The sequence below is a fragment of the Elephas maximus genome, chromosome 1 (assembly GCF_024166365.1).
Source record: "Elephas maximus indicus isolate mEleMax1 chromosome 1, mEleMax1 primary haplotype, whole genome shotgun sequence".
Classification (NCBI taxonomy): domain Eukaryota; kingdom Metazoa; phylum Chordata; class Mammalia; order Proboscidea; family Elephantidae; genus Elephas; species Elephas maximus.
Genome location: NC_064819.1, coordinates 151,135,150 through 151,148,933, shown reverse-complemented (window position 1 = coordinate 151,148,933; position 13,784 = coordinate 151,135,150). Strand labels below are relative to the sequence as shown.

At 38.1% G+C, this 13,784-nt stretch overlaps 1 protein-coding gene across 5 annotated transcripts in view; it reads right to left on the bottom strand.

The window, feature by feature from the left end:
* Positions 1-13,784, bottom strand: part of ORC3 (origin recognition complex subunit 3) — an 86,043-nt gene that overhangs the window by 71,174 nt on the left and 1,085 nt on the right. For all 5 annotated transcript variants that reach the window (XM_049896917.1, XM_049896897.1, XM_049896907.1 and 2 more), the window contains exon 2: positions 9,364-9,418. In XM_049896917.1, coding sequence (XP_049752874.1) covers positions 9,364-9,418 — 55 coding nt within the window. The remainder of the gene's footprint in view (positions 1-9,363; positions 9,419-13,784) is intronic.

Sequence of the window (13,784 nt, the reverse complement as noted above, 5' to 3'; positions counted from 1 at the left end):
CAAATTCGCATAAAAAGACCATACTTAATGGTCTGCCTGAGACTAGAGGAATCCCGGCGGTCATGGTCCCCAAACCTTCTGTTGGCACAGGACAGGAACCATCCCCGAAGACAAGTCATCAGACATGAAAGGAACTGGACTGTGGGTGGAAGAGAGATGCTGATGAAGAGTGAGCTAATTATATCAGGTGGACACTTGAGACTGTGTTGGCATCTCCTGTCTGGAGGGGAGATGGAAGGATAGAGTGAGTTGGAAGCTTGCAAAATTGTCACGAAAGGAGAGACTGGAAGGGCTGACTCATTAGGGGGAGAGCAAGTGGGAGTATGGAGTAAGGTGTATATAAACTTATATGTGAGAGTCTGACTTGATTTGTAAACGTTCACTTGAAGCTCAATAAAAGTTAACTAAAAAAAAAAGGTTATACTGGTATTTTGACTAACACAAAATCAAATTTCTAGGCTGATTTGGGGGAGAAATGACATCTTTAAACTATTAAGAAATTCCCATCCAGAAACACTATACATCTCTTCCTTTAATAAATGTTTTTTGTGCCTCATGATTTTCTACTTTCCTTCATAGTTCTTGTTATTTACTGCTAGGTATTATACTGCACCTGCTAGAACTTCCACTATGTGAAATAATGATTGTGAAAATATACATTTTATTCCTGAACTCACTGAGAGGCTGCTAGTATTCTACCATCAAGTTTTAATGTTAACTGATAGCTTAGAAAGGAAATTCTTTTTTCATGCAAAGGAACTGTCCTTCTAATCATAGTTCATTCAGTTTTTTTTTAAAGCAAATATGGATTTATAATTTTATCAAAAGAAAGTAATTATGCAGTAAAAGTAATCATGGTAAAATGGTAGACAAGGTTATGGAAATGCAAACAAAAAAGCAGGGAAGTAACTACAAGTAAAACAAAGCAGAATAACAAAGTAGCCTAAAATAGAACAAAAATGGTCATTTTATATTAATAACGAATAAAATCAGTGTAAAATGTTAAAGTGGTAAATCAAGACATGAATTTTTTATGTGCTGAATAATAATGTATCAAAACATATAATGGGAAAAACTGTTAGGAATTGGGAAACGACAGCAGGAGGACACTTTAATCTGTTACTACGATTTCTCTCAGTAGTTTACAGATCAACCAAAAACCAAACCTGTTGCCGTTGAGTGGATTCCAACTCGTGGTAACCCTACAGGACAGAGAACTGCCCCAGAGGGTTTCCAAGTCTATAATTTTTACAGATGCAGACCACCACATTTTTCTCCCCCGGAGCAGATGGTGGGTTTAAATCACCGACCTTTCTTTTAGCAGCTGAGTGCTTTAACCACTGTGCCACATAGGTCAGTAGGTAAAAAATGATAAGTACTGAAAGGAGCAAAAGAATGTGAGCTCTCGCTATTAACCGGTGTCCTCCTGCCTCAGCTCCTGCTCAGTACTTTACTTCACTAGTGAACACTGCCTGGAGTGCCACTGCCGCTGCCCGCCCCACTGTCTCCCATTAGTTCCTGCCCAATTGTTTCCATGGATGTGCAGTCACCACCACCATTCGTCTGTCAGTTTGTCCTACTGTGGTGGCTTGCGTGTTGCTGTGATGCTGGAAGCTATGTCACTGGTATTTCAAACACCAGCATGACAACCCATGGTGGACAGGTTTCAGCAGAACTTCCAGACTAAGACAAACTAGGAAGAAGGACCCGGCAGCCAACTTCTAAAAAAACTGGCCAGTGAAAACATTATGAATAGCAGCAGAACATTGTCTGATATAGTGCTGAATATAAGCCCCTCAGGTTGGAAGACACTAAAAATATGACTGGGTAAGAGCTGCCTTCTTAAAGTAGAGTCAACCTGAATGACATGGATGGAGTAAAGGTTTTGAGAACTTCATTTCCTGACATGACACAACTCAAAATGAGAAGAAACAGCTACAAACATCCACCAATAACTGGAGTGTATAATGTCCAAAGTATGAACCCAGGAAAATTGGAAGCTCCCAAAAATGAAAAGGACACTTGAAGATAAATATCCTAGGCATCAGTAAGCAGAAATGAATTACTGGTAGTTTTGAATCAGACGATCATATGGTATACTACGCCAGAAATGACAAATTGAAGAACAGCATCGAACTCACTGTTAAAAAGAACATTTCAAGATCTAGGATAATACCTGTACGCCTACAAGGAAGAGCAGTGAGTATGACTATTATTCAAATTAACACATCAACCGTTAATGCCAAAAATGAAGAAACTGAAGATTTTTACCAATTTCTGCTAAAACAGATCGAACATGCAGTCAAGATGTATTGATAATTACAGGTAACTGGAATGTGAAAGTTGAAAACAATGAAGAAGGAACAGAAGTTGAAAAATATGGTGTAGGTGACAGACCCGGCGCCGGAGATCACATGATAGAATTTTGCAAGACCAATGACTTCTTCATTGCAAATACACTTTTTCACCAACGTAAACACCAGCTATAGATATAGGCCTCACCACATGGAATACACAGGAATCAAATCTGGACAAAGAGACGATGGAACTCAATATCATCAGTTAGAAAAAGGCCAGGGGATGACTGCAGAACAAACCATCAATAGCTCCTATGCAAGGTGAAGCTGAAGAAAATTAAAACAAGTCCATAAGAGCCAAAGTGTGATGATCAGTATATCCCGAGTTTAGAGACCATCTCAAGAACAGATTTCATGCACTGAACACTAACGACCGAACACCAGACAAATTGTGGAATAACATCAAGGACATCATATGTGACGAAAGCAAAAGATGATTAAAAAGACAGGAAAGAAAGAAAAGACTAAAATGGATGTCAGAAGAGATTCTGAAACTTGCTCTTGAATGTAGAGTAGCTAAAGCGAATGGAAGAAATGATGAAGTAATAGCTGAACAGAAGATTTCAAAGGGCGGGTGGAGAAGACAAAGTAAACTATTATAATAAAATGTGCAAAGACCTGGAGTTAGAAAACCAAAAGGGAAGAACACACTCAGCGTTCCTCACGCTGAAAGAACTGAAGAAAAATTTCAAGCCTCAAGCTGCAATATTGAAGGATTCCATGAGCCCCCGTGGCACAGAGGTTAAGAGCTTGGCTGCTAAACAAAAGATCGGCAGTTCAAAACTATCAGCTGCTCCTTGGAAACCCTATACAGCAGTTCTATTCTTTTCTACAGAGTAGCTATAAGTTGGAATGGACTCAACAGCAACAGGTTTGCTATAAGCAAAATACTGAATAACACCAGAAGCATCAAAAGTAGAAGGAATACACAGAGTCAATGTACCAAAAAGAACTGGCTGATATTCAACCATTTCAGGAGGTAGCATACGATCAAGAACCAACGGTACTGAAGGAAGAAGTCCAAGCTGTACTGAAAGCACTGGCAAAAAAACAAAGCTCCTGGAATTGATGCAATACCAATTGAGATGTTTCAACAAACAGATGAAGCAATGGAAATGCTCACTCATCTGTGCGAAGAAATCTGGAAGATAGCTACCTGGCCAACCGACTAGTGCCCATTCCAAAGAAAGGTGAATGCACAATGCAGAAATTATTGAACAGTATCATTAATATCACACACAGGTAAAATTTTGCTGAAGATCATTCAAAAATGGTTACAGCAATACATCATTAACAGGGAAGTGCCAGGATTTCAAGCCGGATTCAGAAGAGGATGTGGAACCAGGGATACCGTTGCTGATGTCATATTGGCCGAAAGCAGAGAACACCAGAAAGATGTTGACCTTTGTTTTATTAACTATTGCAAAGGCACTGGAATGTGTGGAGCATAACAAATTACGGGTAACACTGCGAAGAATGGGAATTCCAGGAACACTTAATTGTGTTCATGAGGAACCTGCACATAGACCAAGAGGAAATCGTTCAAACAGAACAAGGGGATATTGCGTGGTTTAAAATCAGGAAAGGTGTGCATCAAGGTTGTATCTTTGCACCATACTTATTCAATCTGTATGCTGAGCAAATAATCCAAAAAATGAGAATTTGGCAACAGGATCTGAGGAAGACTCATTAACAACCTGTGATATGGAGATGACACAACCTTGCTTGCTGAAAGTAAAGTGGACTTCAAGCACTTACTGATGAATATCAAAGAATACAGCTTTCAATATGGATTACATCTCAACAAAAGGAAAACAAAATTCCTTACAACTAACCAATAAGCAACATCATGATAAATGGAAAAAATACTGAAATTGTCAAGGATTTCATTTTACTTGGGTTCACAGTCAATGTCCATGCAAGCAGCAGTCCAGAAATCAAAAGACCTCTTTAAAATGTTAAAAGGCAAAGATGCCATTTTGAGGACTCAGGTGGACCCAATCCAAGCCATGGTATTTTCAATCAACTCATATGCATGTGAAAGCCGGAAAATGAATAAGGAAGACCAAAGAACTGATGCCTTTGAATTATGGTGCTGGTGAAGAACACTGAATATACCATGGACTGCCAGAAGAACAACCAAATCTGTCTTGGAAGGACACCCTTAGAAGCGAGGATGGTCAGACTTTGTCTCACTTACTGGACATGTTATCAGGAGGGACCAGTCCCTGGAGGACATTATGCTTGGTAAAGTAGACGGTCAGTGAAAAAGAGGGAGACCCTCAATGAGATGGATTAACACAGTAGCTTCAACAACAGGCTTAAACACCGCAACGATTGTGAGGATGGCGCAGGACCAGGAAATGTTTCGCTCTGTTGTACATGGGGTCGCTGTGAGCCAGAACCAACTTGAAGACACCTAACAACTGACTTGAGGACACCTAACAAGAATAATAGCAACAGTTACCACAGAATACCAAAGAGAGGAAGGGTTTACAGTCTTTTATTAGGTACATACCCATTATAGATCAAATTTTGTCCTCCAATGATACGTGTTATAAATCCTAACCTGTATGCCTGTGGTTATAATCCCATTTGGGAATGAGTTTTCCTTATGTTAATGAGGCAGGATTAGCACAGCATGTGTATTAAGTCAATGTCTTATAAGAGATAAAAGGAGCAGATTAGGTAAACATAGCCGGGGGAAAGAGAGATGTCAAGGCCCATGAAGATCATCCAGAAGAAGAAGCTCAAGAGTCAAGGACCTCCCAGAGCTGACCCACTTGTGATATTTCTGTTATAGCAGCACTAGATAACTAAAACAACACCCAAGTGTCTTCAAATCAGGGGACAGATGATCACAAAATGCAGAGCATCTTCCTACTTCAGAAAATGTTTCCAGAATTGAAGCCAGTGAAGGCAAGTGCTAAAATCTGCGTATGTTTTTTTCATTCCTGCTCTGTTTGTCTTACAATCAGGTTAACTCTTCTCAGATTTTCATTTTTTAACATTATCTGTTGGTCTTAGATCAGCAAAAAAATCTAATGTACTTTTAAGGCACAGCTTAAATTAGGTTTACTATTTACTAGTAAAATCTTTAAACAAATCTTAATAAATTATAGTTGAAATTAATAAAAAAAAATTCTTAACAAAACCTCACTTCATATCACGAGAGCCAGTAAAAAGTAATGATTGTAGATCATGGGCTCAGAAATCAGACACTTGGGTTCAAATCCAGGTTCCTCCACTTATACACTTACAGCACTATAACATTAAAGTCCTTTCAACATCTAGGTGGCTTCATAAATTTTAATGGAGATAACAGTGCATTCCTAACAGTTTAAGGGGGTTAAATAAATTAACACATATAAAGTGCTTAGAAGCACGTCTGACATGTAGTAAACTCCCAATAAATGTTAGCAATTTTATTAATTATTATCACATTACCAATGACACGTTACTGTATGCTGTGTGTCCTTCATGGATAATAGAATAAGTCTTAAATTTTATCTGAAAATCATCTATTTGAATAAGTTTAACAATTTCAAAAATTTGTTCATAAGTCAATCACATAAAAAGTAAATAATTTATAACGTGGATTTCCTTTGTTCACTATTTCCAAAAACACAATTTTTACCTTTTGTTTGGGGCACAGGGGAGATGAAGGAGGGCAAAAAGCAGAGAAAGCTTCAGGTTTCTTTGAGACTAAGTTATAAGGGTGTAATGCTGTAAACAGCTGGCTTTCCCCTGTTAATCAGAAACCAAATTCTTGTTTTAAGTCATACTTTCTATCCTCCAACCAATATGGACTATTATTTTCTCCTTCACCACAAGTTTCTTATCTAACTAGTCTTAGACTAAAGGATTAATGCTTAATGTCTGCGTTACGTGACAACTTAGAAAAATCCTACATATTTCCTTAGTCAAACAATGGTATAGTTCAGTTTTTCCTTCTTAATTCAAAATTAGTGCGAAGGTATGCTTAATTCTACTTCATAATTCTTTCCATTGAACTCCACAGTGCTGAATACAGTATAAATATATTCAATCACACACACACACACACACACATATATATATACACACACACGCAGAGAATACCAGAAGGATGTTTACCTGTATTTTATTGACTATGCAAAGGCATTCGACTGTGTGGATCATAACAAACTATGGATAACACTGCAAAGAATGGGAATTCCAGAACACTTAATTGTGCTCATGAGGAACCTGTACATAGATCAAGAGACAGTTGTTCGGACAGAACAAGGGGATACCGATTGGTTTAAAGTCAGGAAAGGTGTGCGTCAGGGTTCTATTCTTTCACACCTATTTAATCTGTATGCTGAACAAATAATACAAGAAGCTGGACTGCAGGACTGGAGGAAGACTCATCAACACCCTGCGTTACGCAGATGACACAACCTCGCTTGCCGAAAGTGAAGAGGACTTGGAGCACTTACTAATGAAGATCAAAGACCACAGCCTGCAGTATGGATTACACCTCAACATAAAGAAAACAAATATCCTCACAACTGGACCAATGAGCAGCATCATGATAAAGGGAGAAAAGATTGAACTTGTCAAGGATTTCATTTTACTTGGATCCACAACAACAGCCATGGAAGCAGCAGTCAAGAAATCAAAAGATGCATTGCATTGGGCAAATCTGCTGCAAAGGACCTCTTCAAAGTGTTGAGGAGCAAAGATGTCACCCTGAAGACTAAGGTGCGCCTGACCCAAGCCATGGTATTTTCAATCACATCATATGCATGTGAAAGCTGGACAATGAATAAGGAAGACCGAAGAAGAGTTGACGCCTTCGAATTGTGGTGTTGGCGAAGAATACTGAATATACCATGGACTGCCAAAAGAATGAACAAATCTGTCTTGGAAGAAGTGTGGCCAGAATGCTCCTTAGAGGCAAGGACGGCAACACTGTGTCTTACATATTTTGTACATGTTGTCAGGAGGGATTGGTCCCTGGAGAAGGACATCATGCTTTGCAGAGTACATGGTAAGCGGAAAAGAGGAAGACCCTCAACAAGGTGGACTGACGCTGCGGCTGCAACAATGAGCTCGAAAATAACGATTGTAAGGATGGAACAGGACCGGGCAGTGTTTCGTTCTGTTGTGCACAGGGTCAATATGAGTTGGAACTGACTCAATGGCACCTAACAACAACAACATACTCAATCAGCTCACAAGTTTTTAAAAAAACAGCAACACTTGGGCCCAACTCCCAGATATTCTGATTCGATTGGCATGGGTTGGAATCTGGCATTGATTTTTTTTAAAGTTCCCTAAACTGAAATATGAATAAGGTCAGTGGATTGTACCAACATTAGTCTCCTGGTTGTGATACTGTATGATAGTTATTCAGGTTTTACCAATGGGAAAAACCAGGTGAAGGGTACAGGGGATGTCTCTGTACTATTTCTTGCAACTGCATGTAAATCTACAAGTATTTCAAGACAAAGTTATAAAAACGGTCCCTCAAATGATTCTAGAAGAACTGATGCCTTTGAATTATGGTTTAGTGAAGAGTATTGAATATACCATGGACTGCCAGAAGAACAAACAAGTCTACCTTGGAAGAAATAAACCCAGAGTGCCCCTTGGAAGCAAGGATGGCAAGACTTTGTCTCACGTACTTTGTACACGTTATCAGGAGGGGCCAATCCCTGGAGAAGGACATCATGCTTGGTAAAATAGAGGGTCAGTGAAAAAGAGGGAGACCCTTGACAAGATGGACTGACACAGTGGCTGTAACGGTTGGCTCAATTGTAATAATTGTGAGGATGGCACAGGACCAGGTAGTGTTTCATTCTGTTGTACAAAGGGTCGCTAGAAGTGCTTCTAATGTATAGCTGGGATTGCACACCACTGCAATAAATACTCTGATTTGTCTGAAGGAGTGAAATCTTCTTAACAACTTGATCACTAACCAGATATCTGGAGATAAAGGAAGAAACTGAAGACAGTATTTTTCTTTTTTTCTAATAATTCAATTTTATTGAGGTATAATTCATGAATAATTAAAAAAAAAAAAAAAAACACCTATTTTAACAGCTCAGTATGTCCAGACAAAATATGTTGTTGTCAAAAAAATAAAAAATTTTTTTTTATTAGGTACCGTCAAATTGGTTCCAATTCATAGCGATCCCATGTACAACAGAACAAAACACTGCCCGGTCCTTTAACATCCTCACAATCCTTGCTATGTTTGAGCCCACTGTTGCAGCCACTGTGTCAATCCATTTCACTGAGGGCCCTCCTCTTTTTCAACAACCTTCTACTTTACCAAGCAGGATGTCCTGCTCCAGGGACTGGTCCCTCCTGAAAACATGTCCAAAGTATGTAAGACGAAGTCTCGCCGTCCTCACTTCTAAGGAGACCTCTGGCTATACTTCTTCCAAGGCAGATTTGTTTGTTCTTCTGGCAATCCATGGTATATTCAATGTTCTTCACCAATACCATAATTCAAATGCATCAATTCTTCGGTCTTTCTTAGTCATTGTTCAGCCTTCTCATGCATGAGGCAATTGAAAATACCGTGACTTGGGACAGGCACACCTTAGTCTTCAAATTGACATCTTTCCTTTTTATGACAAAGTATACACTCATGTAAGCACCACCTCAATCAATAATCACCTCATTACTCCAAAAAATTTCCTCAAGCTCTTTTTCAGTCAATTCCCCCCACCTCACCACACGCAACCACTGATCTACTTTTAAGATAGTCTCTTTTAAAAAATGGTAGATATCCTTTGAAAGAAATTTACCTTCCAACTTGCCTTTTAAAGGTATATTCGGATACCCTTTTAGATTTTAATCCTGGGCTATATACCTTTATCCCTTTACTCTATGCCTTGGAACATAACTGCTACATCAATATGGTAATCCAAGCTTAGACAAGAGAATTACCAAACTCAATTTAGGGTTAGTTCTTTAGATTTAAGAAGAGTTAGAAGGGAAAGCTAACAAATTTGATATTAAGACATCTTACCTATTGGCACAGAGATCTTTCTCTTCTTAAAATTTGGCTTAAACACAAAGCAGCCCTTTAAAAAAGAAAGGAAAAAGTATAAAGTCTGAGTAGCCAAGCATCAAACAAGTCTGATTAACCAAAATCTTAAGGATAAGCAGATTAAAAAAAAAAAAAAAAAGTCTTAAAGTTCTAAGATACCACATCTCTTCTACTGTATTACAGAAGGAAAATTCTTAATTAAACAAACAGGGGAGTATCCATTTCCTTCCCTTTGATTTTGTCTTTGCGGCCTGATCTAAGAGGCAAACAAAGAAAAGAAAAGCTAGTAAAATTTAAACCCATAAAGATTTTATTTTCATAAAACTTAAGAGGAGAAAAAAATACTATACATTAACAGAAGATCAAGGTCAAAAACAGTAGCATTCTCCTATTCCAAAAGAAGTATTTATTATTTAATTAAACTCCAGGTATCTAGCACTTCGCTGGGAAAGAAACAATTTTGGCTATTATTTCACCCTACATACCTTCTTTATCTGGTAAACTCTTACTAATTTATACATGAAAGTTCTATTAAAAAATCACCTCTTCTGGGAAAACTTTTCCAATTCTCTACTCAGAATTGCTCCTTTCCCTATGATCTCAAAGTGCTTGATTAATCTTTTATGTTTTAAATCACTTTCACTATGTATCATAGTTATTTATGGGTCTGTCTTCCCCAGTAGGTTCTGAGTTCCTTCAGAGCACAGACTGAATTTAACTCATCATTGTTTCCCCACTGTTTAGGACAGTGTTTATACATATATCAGGCAATCAGTATACGGTTGTCATGTAATTTTTTTTATAATTTCCTAGAAAATCCCTTTTATACTTAGCTACATTCAGTTTCATATTATTATTTAACTAGTGACACACAGCCCCCAAGCTATTGGTCCTGTCTATTCTACCAATCTTAAAGCCATTTCTATGGAAAATGAAAAACAGTAGAAAAAGTCATCTCAGGATAGTGGATTATACGTTCCATAATAAGAACTGTGCCTTATAGATTAATTTGATACATAATTTCCAGAATCAGAAAATATTGTGACAATGTCAAGCTTTTTGTGTTGGTTATACACAACTAGTGTCCAGTTCATTTCTGGGCAGTAAGAGAGATTCAGACAAAATGGAGCACAACCAGAAGACAGCAAGGGCAGCAATAGTAAAGGATCTCCAAAGAAATCTAATAGCTGAAGGAACTGTGGCCATTTATACTGGGGTGGTAATGACCAGAAGGGGCCCTGGTGGTGCAGTGGTTAAAGCCACTCCATGGGACAAAGTCTGCTTCCATACAGATTTACAGCCTTAGAAACCCTATGGGCTCACTAGGAGTTGGAATCCACTCAACGGCAGTGGGTTTAGTTTGGTTTAGCAATGACTGGAGGGAAGAGTGCATATCTGTATTTAAATATTTAATTATTTCGTAGGGTACTTCCAACAGACAATGGATAGAATTACTCTTACGGAAGTAGCTTTCAGTTCTACATAATTGGAAACACCGTACAAAAGTGAAACTTCAGAATTCCCAGCCGCTGCAAAGGTTAAAAGACCATCTTTTAGAGGTATCACAGAAGGAACTCCTGCAATGGATACAGGTACTGCTAGATGACCTATAAAAAGCACCTTCCAATTTTATGTTCCTGCTAAAACTTAAGTCAAATCATATCACATCTCTGTTCAAAAACTCTCAATGGTTTCTAATCATACACACTGCCAACTAAAGCCCTTCCAATCCCCTCCCCATTACTTTTCTTTCATATACTATCACTTCCTGCCTTGGTGACTCTTCTCCACCTACATTGGTCTCTTCGTTGTTTTTTGAACACACCAACCAAGCTCCTACTTTAGGACCACTGTCTTTGCTGTTCCCTTCTCCTGGAATGTTCTGTTCCTAGATATCTGTTTGGCTTGCTCCCTGAGGCATGTCTTTACCCAAATGGTACCTTTTCTGTGGAGTTTTTCCCTTCCCTGTTTTACTTTCTTTCACAGCACTTATCACCATCAATATTGTATGTTTTCTTCTCTTGCTCATGGCCGGTCTCTCCCTCTTCCAAGAATTTAAGCTCAATGAAGGCAGAGATTTTTGCCTGTTTTGTTCACTTTTTCCCTATCATTTAGAACGGTGGCTTAGCATCTAGCAGAGACTCAAAAATATTTTTGAAAGAATGAACTGAATTCATGATGATATAAAATTTATACTATAAATTGAGGTGCTGAATTTGCTGTTTCCTAATATTAATCTGGACAGCATCCAGGGGTGTGTGTATTGGGGAGATGTGGTAGGTGGACTAGTAATAGGGATAGCAGAAATGCGTAATAGTTGCTGCCACAGGACATTTAGGCAGGGGACACTGAAGAGTTTGTCTTTGGCTCCTTTCCATGTCCACCTGCAATTCAATAAGGGAAAGGAGCTGTGGACAACTGAGATATGAAGAGGGCCCAAAACAGATCCTAACAGATGGCAATGGTAGTAATAACATAGCTAACCACTTTGAACTGCTGGTCAAGTGATGGTATTTGTGATGAAGGAAAAAGTCTAAGAGGAGGCCAACAACCAGAAAATACAATGAAGAAAGAGAAATAAAAATGTTTAGGTAGGTTAAATTAAAAAAATGGCAGTTCCATGAATTCCTGATATGGTCCTTAAAAATTCTTATTTATGTGAGGTCTCCCTCATAATCATCCCAAGATAGGCAATTCTGCTATAATGCCATAGATTCTTTCCTGAAAAAAAAAAACTCACAGGCTACAAGATAACACAAAAATAAGAGGAACTTACACCAACAAGCTTAGAAAACGGACCACTCAAAACCTATGGAACCTTATAACCATGGCAAAACAATACCTAATCACAGTTAAATATCTTCTGGCATTTGTACCTAGTATCACAGTAAATATTTTGTAACCTTAATGTTAGGGTTTATGCTTTTTCTTTGAGATGTAGTCTTGGAAGGCACTGCTTCTTACAGGCCATTTTAATCAAAATTGAAAATTGGATCCAGGGTATAGACTTATTCATTAATCCACTGTTTTAACATAGGGAGAAACATCTTTGCAGTTTACCTGCATTCTCAGCTTTGTCAGAGTTTTACTTTGTAGAAAGCTTAGTGGTTCTTGAAACCACTGAACCAGGTGCTGTTTGCACTAAAGGAAAGTACTTACGTAGATTTTCATTTTTTTTTTTTTAAGGTCTTCATTTATTGCTAGGCTTTCTCTTTAACAGTGACAGATGTTAACAGGCCAAGTAAAATCACGTATGAGGAGACCGACACAACCTCCATATTACCGTGACATCATTCTCCTATTTACCAATAGCAAACAAGGTAGTTTGAATCAAAAAACACAAGTTGTAGTATAACAGACTGAATTTATTAAGCAGCTCTTGGTCAGAGTGAAGGAAAGTCAATACATACAACTAAAAACCCAAAACCCAGTGCCGTCGAGTCAATTCTGACTCATACAACTGGCAAATAATAATTGAGTCACCTCACATATTACAATCTCAAAATCCCATGTTATTCAATAACTAGGCACACATTGTCTCCGACCACATCTGGTCTCAAAGATGGAATGAGAAGGTAAATACATGTGCTTTTCAATTATACTGACTTCCTTTCACCTTGTTGCACTGTTAAGGATGCAAACATTGTAAAACTCTTGAGCAAGAGAAATCAGCAACTCCCATAATTTCCAAATAGATAAAAAGGCCTCTAAATAATGAGGACCAGGGGACAAAAGAAAGTACAATCTGAAATATGACTGCATGCCTAAGCTTATTAAAATCTAGGAAGTTTTACTTTAGATATTAGATTCTAGTTCTGAATCTCTCATTAACTCATGTATCACAATGGACAGTGCTTATTCTTCCAGTGTCTTAAATTCCTTATCCATTAAATTAGTATACTGTTCTTTCTAGTTACCTCACAGGATTACATTAAAGACCAAACAGATGTGAACTGCTTGAAACACATGGAGAACGCAAGCCAAGCCCCCCAGAGTGTTAAAAGACATAGCAAGATATGACTCAGAACAGTTGGGTTTAAAAGTCAATTTTTTTTCCAGGAAGCTTCTTTTAATGGTTCCTGTGACTCAACCCTACTGTTATTTACATAGTTTGTGCTACAATTATTGACCCATGAAAGTGTGTGTAAGCTGTGGTGGCTTTTCTGAAAAACTATTTGTCGGACATCTACATTAAGCTTAAAACAGTACCCATATCACCTTCTACATGTTTCTCCTTATTTTCCCTTCGTAAGAATCAATATGACATTATAAGCAGAGCAAAGGCTTGTTAATAAAACAAAGGCATAGTCAAAGATTACAGTGAAGAACTATATCCCTCTTCAGCTTACAAGTCTTCCAGTGGCTTCCCATTGCTCTCAATAATAACATGATATAATATG